At 43.7% G+C, this 12,088-nt stretch overlaps 1 protein-coding gene across 2 annotated transcripts in view; it reads right to left on the bottom strand.

The window, feature by feature from the left end:
• LOC147458559 (uncharacterized) overlaps positions 1 to 4,031 on the bottom strand; it is a 37,867-nt gene extending 33,836 nt beyond the window's left edge. Inside the window, exons 1-3 of one of the 2 annotated variants that reach the window (XM_086513214.1) lie at positions 3,226 to 4,031; positions 2,199 to 3,139; positions 2,021 to 2,110 (exon numbers count right to left, since the gene is read on the bottom strand). In XM_086513214.1, coding sequence (XP_086369340.1) covers positions 2,021 to 2,110; positions 2,199 to 3,139; positions 3,226 to 3,316 — 1,122 coding nt within the window. In that variant the 5' untranslated portion in view covers positions 3,317 to 4,031. The remainder of the gene's footprint in view (positions 1 to 2,020; positions 2,111 to 2,198; positions 3,140 to 3,225) is intronic. The other variant, XM_086513215.1, reaches the window with a different exon arrangement.
• Between the last annotated feature and the right edge of the window lie 8,057 nt (positions 4,032 to 12,088).

Genomic DNA, 12,088 nt, shown 5'->3' with positions numbered 1-12,088 from the left:
GAATGTGATTGATCAGAGACTAATGTCTTTGTAGACGCGCTCGATTTGTGGAGTCTGATGCATGAGTACAAAGAGTCCGTGTCTTCTGAAGAGAGTTTTTGCCCATTGTCTGATTTTGCAGGCGTAATCGAGGGCAATTACAATTCTTTCAAGAGGGTGAAGGGTCACAAAGTGATGACGTAGCATGTCCAATTGGAAGAGATGGCGAGTGGACAAGGGAAACTAAACTGAAGAACTTACAAAGCACCTGCCAAGGGACCTAAAACCTAAAACACAAAACCTTGAACTGCGGGGGCAAATTTTGTAAATCGCATTGACCATGCTTTTGCCAAGAGCCTAAAACCTAGAACACAAAACCTTGAACTATGGGGGCAAATTTCGTAAATTGAGAGTTTTTGTCCTTTGTCTGTTTTTGCAGGCATAATCGAGGGCGATTACAATTCTTTCAAGAGAGGGGAATGTCACAAAGTGATGACGTGGCGTGTCCAACTGGAAGAGATGGCCGAGTGGACAAGGGAAACTGAACCGAAGAACTTACAGAGCGAGCACCTGCCAAGGGGCCTAAAACCTAAAACACAAAACCTTGAACTGTGGGGGCAAATTTCATAAATCGCGTTGACCATGCTGACATGGCAGTTGTATGGAATCTTATGGTTTGCGCTAACTGCTGACGTCACGGTTGTATGCGAGCTTTCTGCACGAGTTGCTTTTGGGCTTAGTGCTTTTGGGTGAAGTACTTTTGGGGCTTTGCTTTTGGGCAACCCTTGTATTGTTTAGAAGAGCCCCCGAGGCCTCACTCTGCAGAGCATCTGGACAAAAGGTCTGAGAGCAAAGGACCCTCCGGAGTTGTATTGTTGCGGCGAGAAATAACAAAGAAATACCGTAAGGAGTCTTTGGGGCCAATGCATTTAGGCGCAGAACTAACTCTCTCTCTCTCTCTCTCTCTCTCTCTCTCTCTCTCTCTCTCTCTCTCTCTCTCTCTCTCTCTCTCTCTCTCTCTCTCTCTCTCTCTCTCTCTCTCTCTCGTCAAGTTCAGTAATTTTGTAGTTCGGGTTGCTATTGATTTCTCGCTTGGAGTGTCCAAGCCTTTTTAACGATCTCCCAATCTTGAGACAAGTCTTGTGATGAGCTTTTCGTCTCAAACGCTGTTATTTGTCTCTGATCCAAGTGAAAGTAACTCCCTTCTTGGTGAGTTCATGAAAGGGCGTTGTAATCTCTACATTCTAACAGTAGTAGGAGCATAAGCATGGCTGCAACCTTTGCTAGTTCCATGTACACACTTTTCCGAAAGATAATATGATCAAGGAAGCGCATCTCCCTAATAAAGAATTTAAATTTCTTCCCCTTGAAGACCAACCTATGTTGTCACAAAGCTTGGCTCTCACCTTAGTTAACCACCAGCTTAACAGCAAAAGATGGTCCTTCATCTCCCAATCTCCCCCCCCCCCAGGGTAGGGAAACCTCTAAAAGAGTAGGGGAGGGAGGGAGCTTTGACCTAACACACCCCCGCATCACAGTGCGACCAACAAAATGGACAAATAGACCATGAGCACGCCACCTGCACCCCCACCCACTTCAAGACAATCACCATAGAAACTTACGTGTTGTTGCAGAGGCTTTGAGAAGATTCAAGCAGACGTGCCTTTACTCAAAGCGGACAGGCCAGTCAAGGGTGAGAAAATCATGACATTGCAAGCACGCAGACAGAGCTAGGAGAAGAACCATAGCAGAGCATCATCTCCAAACACCACATTTCCACAAGAAAATTCTCCACGGGTGACTTCAAAAACTATACTGAAAGTTGTTCTTTCTGAACTTCAAGAAAAGGAGAGAATGGATGCATCATGCAGAGGTAGATTGGAATTGAGGGTCTTCCAAAGATGGGCAGTTTTAAAGTTTTCTCTACTTTTTATTTGCACATGATCTTCTCCACAACTGAATTATACTTCTCCCAATATAGCCTATCATGTTTATGCCCCCTTTCCCAACACTCAAACAAAAGGAGGAGACTCAAACTCACCTTGGTTTTAGGCAAAGAAGGGGTCATTGGTATAAGCTGCCTAGACTGTTTCAAAGCAAGTTCCTCCAACCTTTGGCTATCAGCAATCCACTGCATAGACAAATAAAGAACGTATTCTTGGAGCTTCTATGGCACATGACCAGGTCAAGACAAAAGCAACCTACCTTTAGAACATTACCTGTGGTGGAGTGCGCACACGTGGAGGGGGGTGGCTCAAGGCTTCAGCCATGTTCAGGACAGTTCCAGTTGTTGCAGGAGAGCTCACAACATACGACGGGGTTGACGTGCTGCACGATAAAGCACTCATCCCCAAGCTGATGCTTTGCATATGGTCAATTGAAGAAGGGCCTTCCACAAGCACGGAGTTCCAAGGGTCAGTTCCTCCAGCTGCACCATTCATGGACAATGATGTCATCGAAGGGCTTCCCATATTCCCCATCAATCCAGGTGATGAAGCTCTACCTAAATCTGAGCGTAATGGACTCTGCCAAAGTGGACGGGGGCTTGCAATTGGACTGCTCACAGGTTTATCATCTAAGCCGAGAGAAGGAAAATTGCGTTCGAAAGCAGCTTTCTGTAAGTTAGCAGAAGGTGTGGGCATAGCACCCTCGGTCTGTTTCCATGCATTATTTTCAGACAATCTAGGAGAAAGTCCCATGGACTGTGGTCGTCGCAACTTGGCATCAGAGTCGTGGCTTCCTGATTTCCCAGGTATAATGAGCCGCAATCTCCCATTCTCCAAACGGTCCCTCTCTTTCTGTCTCTCCTCTAAACCAATACCAGAAAGGCTGTCTACTTCCTTGGACCAGACGGATCTTTCACCATCTTGCACCCAATCTCTGACTTCAGTCCTGTTTCCTTCTCGCTCTTTTTCTCTAATTTGGGTAGCATAGCCTTGCTTGGAGGAGCTACTCCGCACCAAGCTCAAATTTAACCGTGCCTGAGAGTGATTCTCTCTATCCATCTTTGTTCGATCAACTGAACTGCTGCCATGGCTTCTCCTGCCGGAAGAAAAGGAACTGCGTTCAAAAGAAGCTGCACAACGAGGAGAATCATAATCCGTGTGACTTCCTGCAGCTTGCTGGCTAACCCTGGGTCTAGAATAGTTACCTCCATCTTCTATAGAGAAATTTACAAAAAACAAATTTTAAAAAGCTATCTGCAACACAAAATTCATTATGTCCACTTCAAAGATTCCAGCATACCTTGATAGAACACAGGGTACGGTGAAGCAAGTGCGCTTCCAGAAGCTCCTTTGAGCCATTCTGGAATGAGAGATGGTTCACTTCTCTCCATCAGAAAGACTTACCATTGTCGCAGATGCCTAGAACCTATCAATGCATGTTATCTGCTGTAAGGGCTAGGTATGTTACAAAATAGCGGGCGTCCAAAAAAGAGCATGGGCGAAATCACCAATTCAGGCAGCTACCCGCAAAATCAACCTTGCAATGTGTAGCCAACCATAGTCCAGGCTAAGGGAAGGCCATGGCTACACTTAAACCTGGAGCACAGATTAACGACCGGTAAAAAGCATCCGTGTGATTGTAAGAAATGAAGGTTGATTGTAAGAAGCCAGAAGATGCTTCAAGCTGAATCGCCCACAAGAAGGAGAAGCCAAACAAGCAATGCCTTCCACAAACAAATGATCAGAAACTCTGGCTGCAAGGCCACTGATCCAGAAGAACCGGCTCTTACCACCCTTGGGTGTGCTCGATAAATGTACTCACTATTCGAAAGAACCTCTATCTGCTGCTTAAAGCTTCCTCAAAATTCACACAAGCTCTTGTCTCGTAGAAAAGCAAACGCAGAAGAAGTCCCGTCCAGCTTGAGCCCGATCTTCTAGAGAACCCTAGCAGCAACCTGCAAAGTAATCCTTGCAGAAGCAGATTAGAACCCAGCACGTATTGCACTCCAGCTGACGTAGTGAGAAAGGAAGCGGAAAGCAGAGGCTGGCTATGGAGCTCGGAAGGAGACGACGAGCGCCGATAAAACTAAAAAACACCAAAATTTAGAGAAGAAAATGGCATTCCCAACGCAAGAAAACGGAAAAATTCAACCCCATGTTGAACCGTCAGATCTTTGCCACGTGTCATTGTTTTTGCAGGACATTGTAGACGATTGCACACACACAAGTTGGGGGGGGGGGGGGGGGGGGGGGGGGGGGGATTGTACACAACAAGACTTGCACTTAAGGGCTTCATGAGTTCACCACCAAGGGAATGAGTAACACAATGTATCAACCACTCGATACTAGTGAAAAGCAAGAAGCACATGCAGGGGAACGTGCCGAGAGTAATGTTGTTATGACTGAATGGAGTGCTTAAATACTCGTGTTGTTTATAAATTTTTGAATAAAATGCATAAGCAAGCGTATATACAGTCCCCACGACCAAGGAAGTGTATATACACCCCCCACAACCAAGGAAGGTAGAGAACAACACTTGTCGTTGTCATGAACCTCGAAGAAGGCTGGAATAAACTTAAAAAAAGAGATGATCGCAACCCCCACCACCAAGTTTAAGGTATTGTGGGACGTGTGTCTAACCTCACTATCATATTTTATTGCACTTTTAGTAAGAACCACGATTAAATTGTCAATCCGTGGGACGAAGCTGACTCGACTAATGCATAGAGGTTACAAGAGGTTGTCAATCTCTCGGAAAACAACTAACAACTCGCATCTAACTCAAGCTACACTCAAGTGATTAAAATCACCAAAGCCCGTTATAGCATCAAATGACATCCAAACGTAACCAAACTTCTATAACATGTTTATGAGACCTAAGCACACATGCTTATGGTCTCAAATCCACTTTAGGTCAAGTGTCAAAATCCGCGATTATTAATAGCAGTGGATTTTTTGACCTAATCGTTTTCGATCCAAAATGCATCTAAATGCTTAGCAATGATGTCCTAATACCCCGCATATGCTTAGTTTTTATTTTGAAGTGTAAATTCATACTTATGATGAAATTAGGCCGCAGGTCGGCGACGCCAAAAGCTACGAAATACTGTGATGTGTTTACGTCAATGCGTAGAGCTCTTACCTGCGGTTGCAATGCAACAAACGCGACTACAATGTGACAACCTGAGAGGGAGTAGGAAGCGCGAGAAGAAGAGAAGTGAGCGCCGTTAGCTCACGCTTTATATTTCATTATCCAAAACTTACAAATTACTTACAAAAATTGGCTTTTATACCTTAGCCAAGGTCTTTGGTGGTTAAAACTAATAATCTGAGAGCTCTAACTAAAGATAGGTAATGACATGTTGATACAATCTGGAAGCTTGTAGCCTTGGCTCAACTATTACAAGGTTTACTCGAAAAATAGGAGTTACAATATTCCGGATTTATCAAAAATAATAAGTGTTTTTACATGGGAGCTCTGAGAATTTTGGCATGTGTTAGGTGTGTACAAGTGATAGGTGATGTGATGGTGCAACTTTCAAGCAAAAATAGTGCAAAAGTAAATAATCACGATTATTTACAGTGGTCACATTTTTCTTACAAAACTTAAAATTTTTGACCTAAACACATTCTATACACGTAAAACAAGTCCTAAATTGAATTTGGTAAGGTTTGGTCTTGCCGGCATCACTTTGTGCTTTGTCAACTCTGAAAGCTTTGATTTTTGTGATTACACTGCCTGTTGAGTTGATTAGTCACCTTTAAGGCTATGCACTTGTCCGCAACATAGTTGTGAAGCAACTCATCCAATTTTGGCTCACTTGGAGTCAGTTTGACTTCGGATGTCGAATGTGACGCTTTGTAACTTCGAGCTGTTTTTTGCTTTTCAAGGGCTTTGCTTGATTAATTTCACAAAACCAATCATATACATTGTATATAGACCTCGTAGGTAAGCTGTCTATGGAGTCAGAATGTTATTCTCGCATCTGTCAAAAACCTAGCTTTTCTACTTGGGACCCCCTCGACCCTTGCCGAATGGTCAATTGGTGATATAGAAGTGTTCTATTATGTTGGGCATGCTACAATTCAAATCTCATCCGATTTGGTTGAGCTGACGGGCCGCTATGGTAGATTTTAAGTCTTAGGTCTTCGTACACTGCTCGGATTCTAGGGTTTTTTCTAGGGGTTTAGACTAGCTTCCAGCTGTACAAAATGGATCATTGTTGAGTAAAGAACTTACCCCTCATGTTTCATGTGAGACGGTGTTGAAAACAGGTGACTGTAGACTCCGGAAAAGACGCACGAAAGAGGTTGAAAAGCTCTCTCCAAAGGCAACAAGTGGAAATGAGGTGATTTTAACCTACTTTGGATATCTATACTCGGACTTCCCAAACCATTTTTCTCCAGATTCCCTTGTTAGTTCTACTAGGCCATGAAATCTATGTTAGACTCAAAAATTTCCCCAATCGGATTCCTATAGCTCGTTCTGCAAGAGTTTTGCAAAAGTAGGTTTGGTCGCCTAATTTAGGCTTCCCGCTTCCATTTTCTGATTTGATTGAAATTTTTTGTGCTTGTCCGCCTTGACTTCTGATCACCACCGTGTCTTCATTTTTTCCATATGAGCTCCTTTGCTATTTATTATTACTTTTTGACCTATTTATTGAAAAAATCAAAGAAAATACCAAAATGCACTAAAAAAGCAAAGTCAAATTCCACTAATTTAAAAAAAATCCATTGAAAAACACAGCTTTATTGTTTTTTGTTGGATTTCTCCATTTTTAAGTCTCAATATCGAGAAAAATGATGAAAAATAATTAAAAAGGACTATTTTTTTATGGTTTTCTGATAGTATGTATACACTATTTACATTCATGAAAGAGATATTATCAGTTAAATTTTCCCTTTTGATGAATTATAAGGTCATTATTAGGTAATTTTACAAAAAATCACATGTTAACATCAAACTTTTTCCTCCCTCTTCAAACATTGCCCTTAATTACTTAGTACTCTTCCACTCCTCCTCGATGGCGTACTCCGGGACGAATGTGTGCATGGGTTGAACAACCGTGTTTATGCATAGCCTTGGTTGGCTCTACCATGCTTTGAAGATCAATGCAGTTCAAACCTATGTTGTGCCAGAGTTGGGTCTTGAGTGATTAACTCAAGGGTTTCTGATGTCAAGGCTTGCTGATGTTGTCTTCCAGAGAGCAAATCTTGTAGCTTGTGTGCTCTTTGCTTGATTGTGCCATTGGGATGCTTTAGCACGCTGATTTCCTGAGATTTTGGTAGCACTTTTGACTCTTGTCAATCTTTTACTCGCCATTGATACCTTGGTTTGTGGAATTGGAGCTGATCTCTTGAGACAGCTAATTCCAGTGTTGAAAGATTTCAGCTACTAGTATGGGAAGATTTCAGACAGCAGGCTGAACAGGAATCAGAGACTAAATTGGAATGTGGATACTGAAATAAGAATCAGACTCAGGTACTGGAATTAAGGTTCAGATTCAGAAGACTGGACGAGAAGTAAGTATAACTAAAATATATGCCATGATTGGGATTACAGATCAAGATTACAGCTGATTACAGAGAGAAAGTACAGCCGACAATACTGCCAATGATTCTCAAGTACAATTATAGCCAAAGCGCTAACCCAAGTGATAACAATTGCCAACCCGATTACAATGTAATGGGCCCTATTTATACACTTCGGGTTTACTGTAGTAATTACCATAGTAATTACTAAGTAGTTCGCTGCCCATCTTCTAAGAAGACGTTCCCACATAGTGACTTTCCAGCCGTCTACATCCTTCCCTTCTTTCTTGAATTTTGGCAAGATTCCAAAATTTTTGAAAAATTCCCCTGTCTGAATCTGATGTGAGACTGAAAAATCCATCGTCTGGTTCTGATGTTGGGATGCCGTCTTGACCACTGATAGAATGGCCATTCAAAGATTACAAGTAGGAGTTCAAGAAGGACCAGGGATTGCGAGAGGCAGCGGAAAAGGCCAAGGTGGAGCTGTCATCTCTCCCTGCCTGCTGAGAAGAAAAGTCGCCGCTGAATTTTGAGATGGAACTACCCAGTATCCTTCCATTGGATCGTCTTCCGTTTGCCTTTGCCTTTTGACTGGGACGGTGCCTGAGAAGTCCCAGTACCAGCATTCTCCTTCTTAATCAGTCGGTAAATGGCCTCCTGCTCAAGTTGATCCCGCCGGTCGGTGGTCATTTCTGCTTCATAAGGCGTGAGAGAATGATAAGTTTTGGTGTTAGGATCATAGAGTGTACGCCAGCCCTTACTCAGTCTGGTTCTGGCCAGCTTATGACAATGCAAAGCAGTATGGATCCATCCTTCTGGAAGAGGCTGATTAGTTTTGACTCGAGCTTTGAAAAGAATCTCAGTCATCTCCCTGTACTGTGGTGCCAGACCCAGCTTTGCTGCAATGTCTTTTTCAGGCAATTTGGAAGATTCAACCGTAAGATGTAGCAACTGATTAGTAATCCTGGTCAGTCCTCTGACTTGAATCTTCCACTGGCCCATGCACAGCTGGATCCTTTGCATCTCCTCTTCTAGTGCCTGAATGTCATTGATTTGGAGAGCATCATTGAACAACGTCTGCCAAGTCTTCCATTCCACATTTGACCGCTCATACCAATCATGAAGCTCATTAGTAATTTTGAAGTATGTGAGACGATCAATTGGTTCTTGATGTTCAGGATACAACGCTGGAAAGAATCTTGGCAACTCGGTTTCTCTTGCTGGAACAGCATACAAGAGAACTGGAGAATCAGACACAAATTCTAAGAAATCGAGAACAGCTTGGTTCTCCTGCTGCATCATCTTTCTGGTGATTCTCACTAGCTAGAACAGTGTTCGGAGAGCAGTTGCATGTGCTTCGACTGACATTCTTGTCTGAGGTCCTCTACTAGTGGCTGTCTGGTCCTCAAGAATGGCTTTGACTCTTTGATCCAAAACACCTCTGGCAGTTTGCATTTGCACCAAAACTTCCTTGAGTTGTACCCTAACATCCTTCATACAACGGTAAGTTGGTTTGTTACCCAGCAGAAGTTCCAATTCTAGGGCTAGGGAGCGACAATCTGCAGTAGACTGCCTTTGCCAGTGCAGGTTTACCCCCTTCTTATTCAGCATTGAGTATCCATTTAGGAACTCGTTCTAGCAGCTGGACTGTACTGGGATGCGCAGGTAGTCGGCAAGCTTCTTTATCATAGAAAGCTGTTGATTTCCAATGTTCTACCATTTCCCTAGCTCCCACATATAGCCTTTGAAATCTTTCCAAGTAAGTCAAGAGATCATCATCCTCCAGATACTTTGTGGTGATGGAGGCCTCTTGATGTCTCAATTGCCTATTCAGAGTAATGAGCTGCAGTGAATGCTGATGATCAGCAACTGGTCCCTCATCCTGTACTTTCATTTTTCCTTTAGCATCTCTGTTGAGATAGGACTCATCAGTTGGCTGATTCTCAGTGGGACTGGGCTGCTGCTCTTCAGTCTGCTGGTCACCCGACTGGTGCTCTTGGTCTGTCCTTCGTGCTGGCCCTAATTCTGATCTGGCTGGTCAAGTTGTGACTGGACTCCTTCATTTGGCCCTGTCCTGCCAATACCAAGTCCTGGAGGTGGAGATGGTGGTGGGGCATCATCATCATCCTTTGTATGCCTAGCTTCTTGATCATCCTCCTCATGATCAGCTTCATCTTCTTCGTCTTCTTCTTCCTCATCCGGAGAAGTCTGTTGTTCAATATAATCCATTATAGCTTGGTTCATCAGAGCATTATTGTACTCACTCACCGTGTCCTGCAAATCGCTCTGCATACTTTCCATCAAGGATTTTAAATTCTCTAAATTGAAAACAGCATTGCCTGATGGATTTAAAATTTTAGACAAGCTATTATAGACGTATCTTTCAGTCAGAGAAGCCTTCAGAGCTGTATGGTGCAGTAGCAGTTTTCTCAATACCGCCCGCTCGCTTCATCTTGAGCAGCTCTCAGTGCTTCATTCCTTTGATTCTTGATAATCATTATTTCAGATTCAGCCTTTGCTAGCTTTTTGTTCAACAACTCATTATTCCTTTCTGATTGAGCTTCCAGTACCCTGTGTTGTATGTTCTGCTCTTCCTGGGCTTTCTGTGTTGGGGTATAGGCGCCTGTGCCTTGCCCGACCGCCCAGAGTCTGGGCGCCCACTGACTTGTATACCTTATACATAGCATAAGTGTATAGGGGGCTGCTCACTCCTTTGAGTCTCCCCACCCACATCGTGTGTGTGTCTCCTTCTCTCTCTCTCTCACTCTCCGTCTGTGGTGCTCCCCGATCCCCTTCAATTGGTATCAGGGCTATGGTGACCGAGGAGAGCATGACGGCTTTGAGATCTTCGAGGCGATAGCTCGCTCGCTCTCGACGATGGATTTCAATCGCGGAGTTTCACGGAGAGCGATTTTAGCTTGAGGAGCATTGTCTTTGGAGCTTAGGAGCTTGGTGTGGTCAAGCTTGGTCGAGGAGGTGGTTGCGGCTTCCTTGGTGAGAGGAGCTTTTGAGCTCAGTGGAGCTCGTTAGAGAAGTGCTCGGCGGAGGAGAGCTTGACATTCGAGTGCTTGGATGCTGTTGTGGCAGAGCTCTTGCATTGGAGCTTGCATTGAGAGGACATTGCATCATGCAGAGTGGAGCAGGAGCAGGTTCAAGACTGTGTGCAGCTCGTTTTTGCCATTTTCGGGCTCTAAAACGCAGTTTTTTGCGTAGCTTCGTCATAAAGAGTCAGATCTACATGATCCAGGAGTCTAGGCCAGGGTTTTGGCATGCTCCGAACGCGATGGTGATGTCTATTTTCTGAAATTATGCTTTGAATTACAGCAAGTACAGCAGCAGGTTTATTTGTGCACTTTCGGGTCCCAAAAACACTGTTTTTGGTATATCTCACACACACGGAGTATTTTCTGCAGCAACCAGCAAATTCATAGGTGTACACAGGTTTTTGGATATGCATTTGTCCAGAGAGCCACTCATGCGAGAGTGAGCTATGTTGCCATGGTCTTGGCGGTTTATGTATGCCATATATGGATTTGTGTATTTGTTTATGGCTGAGATTATTTGAGATTTGGCTCAATTTATAGAAGAAACTCTGTTGGATTTTATCCAGGTTCTCGCCATAGCTTCTACGTATCTGTAGGTTGCTCTTTGACAGTTTAGTGGTTGAGTTTACTCCCACTTTGACAGGTGATTTTCAGTCATCATTTGGTTGGAGTTTGGAGTCACTTGTGTATGCCCTTGTGTGCCGTATTTCGCATTGCGCATAGCGACAGATCTTGCAAGGTTTTGCAAAATGTTGCTATAGTTATCTGGCAGAAATTTGGTCATCGATTGAAAGGTATTTTGGCAGCAATCATCACTCACATGTATGTCATTTGAGGTGTCGTTGAGTGGTACTCCGGCAAGAGCGGGTATGCTCATATGTATGACTTTGTGAGGTGATTCCGGTCGAGTTTATTCCCGGATTGGCCATTGTGGCATATATTATTGTCTCTTTGAGGTTTACTGTTGAGATTTTGCTCTAGTTACAAAGGAGACTCTGCCAAATTTTTGTCAGATATTTATGCGCGATTGAGTCATATTGACTTGTGATTTTGTGCAAGGTTTTGTACGGTTATTGGTGCAACTTTGCATCAGGTTTTGAGCCATATTTGCAGACTTTTGTTGATGCGATTCGAGCCAGTTTAGGGCTGATTTGGTTGACATTTGCTACTCATTGTTGGTTGCTCTTTTGCGAGCATTATGGTTGATTTTTCATTTGACTTCCAGCGTTATGGTCTGACACAGTTTGATGGTGCAGATTTTGTTGCTTGGAAGGAGCATATGCTTGTTGCGTTGGCGGATTTGGGGCAGGATAAACCCTTGCGTGGTTTATCGGCGAAGCCCAACTCTATGCGTGATGATGATTGGCAGGATCTTGATGAGTTAGCCATGTCTACGATTTGTTTGCATCTGGTTGAGTCTGTTTACTGGCAGGTCTCGAGGGAGACTACAACTCATGCTTTATGGCACAGTTTACATGCTATGTACGCGACATCCATGTCTACACGGAAGTCTAGTCCCACTTCTATGTCCATGGGAGAGATTGGTCCCACACGCAAGTCTCGACGGCATAGAGACTTGACATGTTG

The sequence above is a fragment of the Adiantum capillus-veneris genome, chromosome 5 (assembly GCF_014529385.1).
Source record: "Adiantum capillus-veneris isolate H3 chromosome 5, ASM1452938v2, whole genome shotgun sequence".
Taxonomy (NCBI): domain Eukaryota; kingdom Viridiplantae; phylum Streptophyta; class Polypodiopsida; order Polypodiales; family Pteridaceae; genus Adiantum; species Adiantum capillus-veneris.
Note: the sequence above shows the minus strand (reverse complement) of the source record. Positions and strands in the feature narration are given on the sequence as shown.